This window comes from Kogia breviceps, chromosome 6 (assembly GCF_026419965.1).
Source record: "Kogia breviceps isolate mKogBre1 chromosome 6, mKogBre1 haplotype 1, whole genome shotgun sequence".
Classification (NCBI taxonomy): Eukaryota; Metazoa; Chordata; class Mammalia; order Artiodactyla; family Physeteridae; genus Kogia; species Kogia breviceps.
In genome coordinates this window covers 109187478-109197390 of record NC_081315.1, presented here as the reverse complement: position 1 = coordinate 109197390, position 9913 = coordinate 109187478, and the positions used below count along the sequence as shown (strand labels likewise).

The following is a 9913-nucleotide window of genomic DNA, read 5'->3' as shown; positions in this document are numbered from 1 at the left end:
TCTAAATGAATATGTGCCGGTAAGGAACATGCTTTATCATGTGTCCCTTGTATCAGGTCCCAGCCACTCTTGGCTTGAAGATGATATGATATAACTCTCCCTGTGCATTCTGGCATTCTGGATCATTCTTCCAGGCTCTGCCTAATAGACAGATGCCTATGCTTTATTTCTTCCTCCCCTGTCCCACAATTGCATAGACTGAAAAGCAGCAGAGCGTGGACATTAGACCCTAAATTCCAGTCATGGCGATCAATGGCTCTGGCATCGTGGGCAAGCCCTTTAGTGTCTGAGTTTGAGTTTCCTCCTTTGTAAAATTAGTACTATGCCACTTCCTGCTTCTCAGAATTGTCACATGGATTAGAAGCGACACATTTAAACTGCCAAGCACATAGCAGGTATGCAAAAAATGGTAGTTATTTTTATATGACAGATATACCTGCACAGGAGACAGAGACACATGGGTGCCCTCTAAGCAAGCTTCCACCACTTGGAAAGCAGAGGTCAAGGCCACAGAGAGAGTTCCCAGTGTGCTTAACTCACTCCCAGGACCAGGAGACAGTCTCTTGCCTGCATCTCTCTATTTCCTTCCCCTTCCTTATCACCACTGTCTCGATTCCTCAAGCTGCCCTGCTCTGGTTGTATCGTTTGCCTCCTGTGCTCCAGCTCTAGGGCAATTTCACCAAGAAGACTTCCTGTGGAAAGAACAGGGTCCTGTGGCCCACAAGATAAGTGATCTGGTCCACAGCTTTGCCATGCGACCTTTGGGAAGATTTCCCATCTCTTCCTACTCCTGAGTAATGGTGTAATGAAACATGTCTCTGTCATCTCTCACTTTCTGTGTATGATCCTTAATTCCAACATTCCCCATCTCTGGGACAACCATCCCCCTATTTTGAGTAGCATTCCTCTATTTATTCTAAAACAATGAGTGCAGGTCCGTTTCTTATGCCCAGTTTAGTCCTCTCTATCACAGGGCTAGCTGATTTCTCCCAGGGATGTTCTTGAATTCAATGAGAATGACTGCACCGGTCAGTCGACACACAGTTAATACTACCTGCCTGTCTAGCCTTTCCATCCTTTCCATGTGTGTCTGTTTGTTTGTTTGTTTTGTTTTTAATTTAAACCCAGAACAGCCTTCCTAGCCCTTCCATATTGCTGTTGCTGTTTTTAACTTAAACACAGAACAGTTAATGAGTATTCTTTCTTGCATTAACATTTTCATACTCCTGAGAGCTTAATACCATGCTAAGCACATAGTAGGGGCTCAAAAGAAAAATACAATTTTAATGAATGCCTGAACTCTTGGCTGTGATCTCTGATTCCACCTCTGTAAGTAGCAGGCACCCTGAGCAATGGCCTCTTCTGCCTCACACCTCCCTTCTGCTAACTACAGCCTCCCAGGATAGAAAGAGCAAGGCACTCTGTTCAGAGGCACATCTGGCAAATTTTCAGGCTGTGAGCTGATAACCAAATAGTGTTACCAGGGTTTCAGCGCTATCCAATTCCTGGAGGATGGGAGGGGGCTGTCCTGACTCAGAAGCATCAAGCGAAGTGAATATTCCAAATATCACAGCTGAGGCCCTGCTCAACTGCCCTCAGCCACCTCTCTGGGAGGCTGCTCCTGAGCCTGGACCAGTCCAGGCAGCAACCTCACTCCCTCAGCATCTCTCTCTTTGTTAATAGACTTAGTATTAGGTGTGTTTGGAGAGGGATCAGGTGCCCATCTGGCTCCTGAGTCATTGCATTTGGCGCTCTATGCAGGTGGTCTACTGCAGGACCTCCTCTGAATTTGACAGAGCTCAGATGAGATCTAAGTGCTTGGGCTAGGTCTGGAGCGATAGGCTCATACTGCTTATCTCTTCCAAATGGCTGGCTCGGGTTGTACCATAAATAGATGAATAGAAATAGCTACTGGGGCCCCCGACCCCTTGCCAATGGTGGACCCCATGAATGCATTTTTAGTCAAGACCCATACCTCCAAACCAACAATTATTGAACTTGTACCTTCTGATCATTTTAAACTGGATCATCCCCTACCATCAGCTGTGTGAGCCACAGCAGCTAGATGTGTCACCAGTGCTCGGTCCTCCCCTCCCCTCCTCCATCCCCACTCACCACCTTTTACCCCAACAGTGGAGGCTTTAAGCACACCATCCTTATCAGGGCACAGGCATGCATAGGTATTTTGCAAAGAGCACCCTCGTAGGAGTCAGAAAACACACATTGGAGTCTCTACTCTGTCACCCAATTCCTGGGCAAACTTGATAACTCAATTTCACCTTTGTTAGTCTCTCATTTTTTCAGTCTTGAATGAGTGTGATAAAAGTAAGATCCAATGATGGGCTACAGAGAGAAACACTCTGCAGATGGCCAAGTACCATGTCAACAGGAAACCTGCTATGTTTCTGCCACACCCTCTGGGGTGTTGGTTGTTTAATGACAACCTTAATAAAGGAGGAGAGAAGACATTCTCTGCTGTCTGTGCAAGGTCCAGGCTGGGGCATGGGCCATGCTAAAGTCAAGCCAGGGTGCAGCTGCAAAGCATAACCAAGGTGACTCATTTCCCTGATAGCACTGCTGAGAGAACCTCAGGCCCATTCTTGCCCTTTTCCTCTGGCTCAGGCTCACCTCCTGGGATGGAAGACATTTGGCACCAGGGAAGGAATATCTCAGGAAGAACTGTCTCTGAGTCTGGGCCTTCCCATTTGAATTTAGAAAAAATCGGGTAGAAAAAAACAAACCAACCAAAAACCCTGTGCTTTGGCTCTAAGTGGACTCTGAACTCTGGCTTATAGCCAGTGTGAACTTGAGCAAGTTCCTTATCTTCCTCATGCCTATTTCTTCCTCTTTGAACTTGCTGTAATAATTCCTTCTTCCTCGGGTTGCTTGGGGGAAATTTCAGTGAGTTCCTATATATAATGTCTATTTCATTCATAATAAGAAAAAAAATCCGATTTATTGAATTCTGTAAAAGGCTGACTGAATGAAGAATGCATGAGAAAACTGAGGCATAGAAGGGCTTATTCTATCACTTCTAACAACCCAGTTGTTCAGGGCAGAAGTGAAACTGAAATTGGGCCTCTCCCTCTGGAGGCAGGTGCAAGGGATTCTTTACCTTTTACCATTTGTTTTGCACTTTTCTCTTTTCAGTTTCAACCCTTGGGAGTTTAAATTTCCTTTCACCTTCAGGACTCCAGAGTTGATTTTTAAACATACATACACCTATGTCTCAAAGTATATGGAGTATAATATTTATATTTCAGGAAATAGATTAATAGGCTCCCAACTCAAGGAAACAGTTACCCTTTTAGTCAGCTTTTTACAAATGGGGACATGCTTAGGTTTTACAATTCCTCTTTTCTATTCTAAGTGGCTTTCCAGAGACCCACTGCCACCTGGGGCAAAGTACACAGCCCCAAGATCGTTCTGAAGGCCAATGGTTTAATTCCCTTTATTGTAGTTTCACATATTGCTGCAGTCAGAAGTAAGTGCAAGCACTCTCTGAGGCAAGTCTCTTGCTGGCTAGTAACTACTTCTCCAGCTTAATTTCTTTGTCCACTTGGAGTTTACATGGGGTTAAAATCCACATTCAGGTACTTGCTGAAGTTGAAAATAGATTAGACTATCACCTCCAAAAATAATAGGGGATCTCAATGAAGAGAAATCTCACCATGCATGACCACAGTGAGCCATTAAAATTTTTAAAAGGTAATGAAGAAGGGAGAGAAGGGGAGAGGAGTATAATAGCTATGAAAAACTTTTTTTTTTTTAAAGTAATAAAGAAATATGTGCAGTGAGTGAACACAGACAGCTATCTTGAGTTGGGGGCAAGTTAAATTACATTCAAAAAAGACAGCGTCTCCAGAATTTTTTTTTTTCTTTTTTGCAGTGAAATATTTTAGTTCCTTCATATAGAGACATATTACACATGTTAACAACCATGAAAAACAATACAAAATGCCCTCAATTTAACAAGTAGAAAAATATAACTAGTATATATGGCAATTGTGAATCTAATACTGTACAGAAGTAATTTATGGATTTTACAAATAAATTATAGCTTAAATGCCCTTTTAAAATTCTTTTTCCCCCCTAGATGTACACTAGAACTTACAATAGGAAAGGTTCCGGGCCTAGCTTATCGCAAATCAGTGCCAGTCAAATGTTCTGCCGACAAGCTCGAAGAATTTCTTATTTGGCTCGTGAAAATATTCATGCAGTTTATTGAGGAGCTTGGGGTCGACTTGGGGGTGCGCCCGGCCTTTGGACTCGTGTAAGCAGCGGTCCCGGCCGCTGTCCCGCAGGCAGTAAAAGCCCTTGGTTTTGTTAAAGTAGAAGTTCGAGGCATTGATCTGCGGCGACAGCCTCAGGAACCTCTCGACCTTTTGGATCTCGGGGAAGGGGTCCCTGATGAGGCGGTCGCCGTCCACGATGTGGATGCGGCGCAGGGAGAAGAAGCGAAGCCAGTTCTGCATGTGCACGTGGTACAGGCTGCGGTTGAGAGCCTTGTAGCCCACATTGAGCCGGCCATCACGCACCAGGAACTCCTCGATGGACGGGTAGGGCTTGTGCTTCTGCACGTGGTTGTAGAACACTTGGGTGTAGTCGGACAGCACGCGCTCTGACGGGTCCCGCAGGATGAGCAGCAGCCGGATGGACGGGTTCATGCTGTGGACCCGCTCAGGCACTTTGGGCGATGTGAAGTACGCGGGGGTCTTTTCCACCGTGAGCTGGTGCGGGGAGGAGAAGGGCATCTGGCTGAGGTACCAGCCCAGGCCTTGGCTGTAATGCTCCTCCCAGTCGAAGAAGTGCACCTCGTTCTCGGCGGCCGCCACGTCGGGATGCAGGCTGAGCATCTCCAGCAGCGCGCGTGTGCCTCCCTTGCGCACACCGATGATGATGGTCTGCGGCAGCTGCTGGGCGGAGCCGTTGGGGGCCGCGCCTTCCCGGATCTCGCTCTGCAAGGTCGCCGCTTTCCTCACAAGCTCCAGCTGGCCCAGCTCGGCCCCGGGCACGGCGGGGCGGGAAGGCACTAGCTGGAGCTGGACCACCAGCATCACCGCGCCCAGGAGCAGCGCGGCCATGCTGGACACCACGGTGGCTTCACTGGGTGGGGCGCCGCTGGGTCATGAAGAGCTGCCGCGAGGGATGCCTCCAGATCAGTGACACATGGGTGTCGCAGGCTTCCGATTACTAGGAAACAAAGGGGAGAAGTATTAACCCCACAGAAATACTGGGCTTAATCAAGCTGACAACTCTGTCGTCTTGGGCACAACATTCACCTCCTGGGGCTTTCTCGGTTCCTTTATCCTATGAAGCAGGGGCGGCAAACAGTTTCTGTACAGGCAAGAGAGTAAATGTTTTAGGCTTTGGGGGACATATAGTCTCCATGGCAACTCCAACTATGCTATTTTGCTCTAAAGCACCCACAGATGATACACAGAGAAATGGGTGTGGTAGTGACACTGACATTTGAATTTCATATAATTTTCACGGGTCATTAAATATTCTTCTTCTTTTAATTTTTTTCAAACATTTGTATTTTTACTGCTCTGTTGGCACTAAAAGCAGGCCAAGCTTTGGCCTGCAGTCATGGTTTGCCAACATCTGCTATAAAGGAAAAGGCTGGGAAGGACTTTTGGACCTCGGCAAACATCAGGGAATATCTACTAGCTGCCAGCCCCAGGCAGAGGGGCAAGTGAAATGGAAGCAGGCGTTGTTTCTGTTCCCCAACCCACTAGGGGCTCCTGATCTAACAGGGCAGATGAACCTGTTTGAAAGATTGAATGATTAACTCCAATTCTTTACTCTTCCCTGCATCCAATTCTTGCTATAGCCTATTTATAGGGGGAGTGTACTTCCCAGAAATTTGATTTTGGGTTTTTATAAATTTGCCACGAGAAGAATATGCCCTGGCCAGCCAGCTGCTGGTCCCAGGATGAAGACGAGAGACATGTGCAGTAGAGCTGCCCCATCAGTCCCCTGTGTGCAGCCCAGCCATCTCCCTCAGCAGTGAGAATGCATGCTTGTGGTTTTAAGCCAGTAAGTTTTGGGGTAGTTGGTATTACAGCACCAATTTGGCAAAGGTTAACTGATACAACCGGACTGCAAGCATCAGTGCGATATATGTTACGATCATAATTTAGGCAGAGAACTGTGAGGGCCTATGTTCATTCATTTTGCCTGAAATGATTAGGGATGTCTTCCTAGTAAAGCAAATGTTTGAAGTGGGCCTACAGGGATAAACAGGCGAGATTACTGGAAAGAGCAAAAAATCTGCATGCAAAGGTTTACTATTTATAAAGAACAGGTCTTGCAGTCTGCTCAGTGCTTTGTCATTTTAACACTACAGTGTAAGGAAGAAATGCAGGACAGTTATAGAAACACAAGGATACAAAAATTTAGTCCATTTCAAAATTCACGGTCCAAATTTAAAATTCGAAATTCAGGGCTCTTCCTGTGAACCGCCTGCTTTATACCTTTTTCTGTTTAACTGAGATTTATCACATTTGGGCATTAAAGTCCCTCAGGAACATGGGCACTGCTGGGCTAGATGGCATGGAGTTCCCAAAGACACACGAGCTATGGTTGTTGTTTTTAGGGGGCTGATAAGCAGCAATCCGTGTTCGACCCTCTCCGGAAGGAGCAGATTGGAAGCTCTCTCTTTTTTTCTTAAAGTTTATTTATATTTATTTATTTATTTATTTATGGCTGTGTTGGATCTTGGTTGCTGCGCACGGTCTTTCTCTAGTTGCGGCAAGCGGGGGCTCCTCTTCGTTGTGGTGCGCAGGCTTCTCATTTAGGTGGCTTTTCTTGTTGTGGAACACGGGTTCTAAGTGCGCGGGCTTCAGTAGTTGTGGTGCACGGGGCTTAGTTGCTCTGCGAAATGTGGGCTCTTCCCAGACCAGGGCTCGAACCCGTGTCCTCTGCATTGGCAGGTGGATTCTTAACCGCTGCGCCACCAGGGAAGTCCTGGAAACTCTTTTAAGTAATCTCTGTCTAAACACAGTTCATGAAGAGTTGCAGAGAGTCACAGTTTGGGGACTATGGGATTTACAGAGCCAGAAAAATGTTTTCTATCAAGAGGGCCCGTCATCTTCTTTATTCCAGGTTTAAAATTCACTTTATTAGCTTAAAACTTGTCTAGAATGTGTAAATAAAGAACAACAGGCAGGACTTCCGTGTTTATGATCAGATCAATTGATCTACCTCCCTCAGATATTAACTGTGATAGCCACTTTGTAAAATGTATATTAAAGATCAAGCAATTAAAAAGCTGAAACCTTTGGAAAATCACAGAACTCTAGAAAAGGGACTTGCCAAATTGCCTGACATACTTATTTAGGAAAAAGAAAAAGATTTAAGGAGGGATGGCCAGACAAGATGGGACTCAAGGCTGGTCTTACTGATTGGATGAGCCCAATTTAATGGGCCATTTGCTTCAGTCAAATGAACGTTTTAGTATGTTTCAGTGAAATTCTATTTCCTTCTCAACTGCCCATGTGGGTTGACCAAAGGGACCAGTTGTGCTTGCCTTTTACATGTTTGGGGTATGTGTGTGCATGTGCAAGTGTATGCTTGTGTGTGTTTATGTATGTATGTGTGTACACTCGTGTATGTGTGTATGTGCACGTGTGTGTGTGTGTGTGCGTGTGCAGGGGGTGGGGTGGGTGAAGTGATGGAGAGAGGAGCTTCTGCACACTAAACTGCTATACTCTCTGTGGTGGGTATTGTCATCCCCATCACACAGCTCTGCATCCAGACTTAGGAAACAACCTGATCCTGCAACATCTAAGGGTTAGAGTCAGAGCCCAGATCTGAGATTCATATTATCTGACTATTCATGCTCTTTCCATTCTGTTATGAGGCATCTTGATTAGCACAGTGCACATCTGAGATCTTTTTCCTAAAGGGAAATTACCAGCAGACAGCAGAAACAAGAAACTAAATATAGTCTGTCCTTTACAAAAAGCAAAAAACAGAAAACAAATACCCTCCAAAACAACCAAAAAATTGGGCAGTCTGTAGTTTAAAAGCTCCTCATTTATAATGTAATAGTTTCTAAAATGTATATTTACTTATTCTAAGCCAGCTACATTACATTCCAAAAATACTTGAGGTATATGGAAAAAAAAAATCTTACCTAAAGTCTCATATGTACACGTGTATGTGTGTGTGTGTGTATGAAACTTAAGCTAAGTTTTATGTATATATATATATATATACACATAGATATTATGTATGTATACACGGATATATTTGTACATCTAAATATATATAAAATGTAGTTACACACAGTGGCCACTGAGAGCCAAGTTCTTCCTGTTGTAGTTTGACAATGTGAATTTCTCAGTGGTACAGATACAATTTTTGTGCCTTTTAGTGACATTCTCAGAAAAGGAAAGATCCCCAAGCTCAGGTGAACCTGTAAGCCAGACGTCTGGGCCAGCTGATCTTGACAATGGAATTATGAGCATCAGAGCATCATGTCATTAAGTCCCTGCTTTTCATTTTATGGGTGAGGAGGCCCTGAGGTGACAGGCCCAAGGTCAGGTAGAAAATCAGAGCCTAGAACTTGTGGATCCTGAGTTCCAGTTCTGCACTCTCTCTGCTATTATTGCTATCTCCCTAGCATGCGGTCTTAAAATAATGGCAGTGTTTTCGGGATCCTAAAGAAGAAAGCCCCCCCAAAACAACTACCTAGCAGTGACAAGCCCTGGCTGCCAACTCCAGAATCAGCTGGTACACAGGGGGGTATACATATAGCACGTGGGTGAAACTCATTCACTTGTTCTACTCAGTAGAAGAGTTAAGGGAATCACACAGGCTATGGAGTCAGGAATCCTGTCTCCAGTTTTGACTTTGGTCCAAGTGCCTTAACCTCTCTTAGCCTCAGTTTCCTCATCTGTAAAGTGGTTACAATTCCACTTGCCTCAAATGGCTACTTTAGGACTGAAGTGAGATGGGTTATCAGCACTGTCCTATAGAAATGTAACATGAAGCACATATGCACTTTTTTTCCCATTTACCAAACAAATATTTATTGAATTCATGCTAAATAGCTAGCATTTTAGCTAAGCTATGGGATGAATTCCCCACTTTCACCAATACTTTCTCCCCTCCATGGCTGGAAGGCCAACCACGGTGCCTTCCCCATAGGAGTTATTCAGATGAGTTGTGTAAATAAAAAGGGTAACACACAGTTTTACTACATTCTGAGAAAAAACTCAAATCTCCATAGGTGATCAAGAGATGCTCAGGAAAGAAACAACAACCCCCCTCAAAGGTAATAGAGCAGCCACTATTTATGTAAGTCTCTGACACTTAGTCATATCTTGCCCAAAGGCAGATCATGTCTTATTGTTACTTTTATTATAGGTGTTAAAATGACCCATATATGCACTTGTACATTTTCCAGGAGCCCCTTTTTAAAAAGGCATCTTTTATGTAAGCCAGTATTTCCAAAATGTTATCACTCCAACACATAATCACTATATAAAATTAAGGAGATATTTTGCATTTTTTTTGTCTTCAAAATCCAGTGCGTATACGTTTACTCTTACAGGACATCTCAAGGCCACATGTAGCTACTGGCAACTGAAGTGGACAGCAGAGAGATATTAGAACACTGAGCAGTGTTGCAATTCTTACTCTGAAATCTCCTTAATTGTGGAAAGTGCTTTCTTAATAAGTAAGATACTCTACCCCATTCACAAATTAGGAGCTTCCCAAACAGGAAAAGGACCAGGAAGGCAAGTTTGAACTTGCAAGCAGCACAAAGATAAATTGATTATCCTCCCTCTGGGAGTAAACCAGGTATATCAAAGGAATCTTCTCTAAGTCTGGAGCCCTGAGCTGGCATAGGCACAGACAAAGACTGTTCAACAGAACCTGGAGCCCCAGCCACATTCCT

At 44.5% G+C, this 9913-nt stretch overlaps 1 protein-coding gene across 2 annotated transcripts in view; it reads right to left on the bottom strand.

The window, feature by feature from the left end:
• Positions 1-3730: 3730 nt before the first annotated feature.
• The window catches only part of HS3ST1 (heparan sulfate-glucosamine 3-sulfotransferase 1), a 31212-nt gene continuing 25029 nt past the window's right edge, over positions 3731-9913 (bottom strand). For both annotated transcript variants that reach the window (XM_059066335.2, XM_067036381.1), the window contains exon 3: positions 3731-5193. In XM_059066335.2, the coding sequence (XP_058922318.1) occupies positions 4149-5084 (936 nt within the window). In that variant the 5' untranslated portion in view covers positions 5085-5193 and the 3' untranslated portion in view covers positions 3731-4148. The remainder of the gene's footprint in view (positions 5194-9913) is intronic.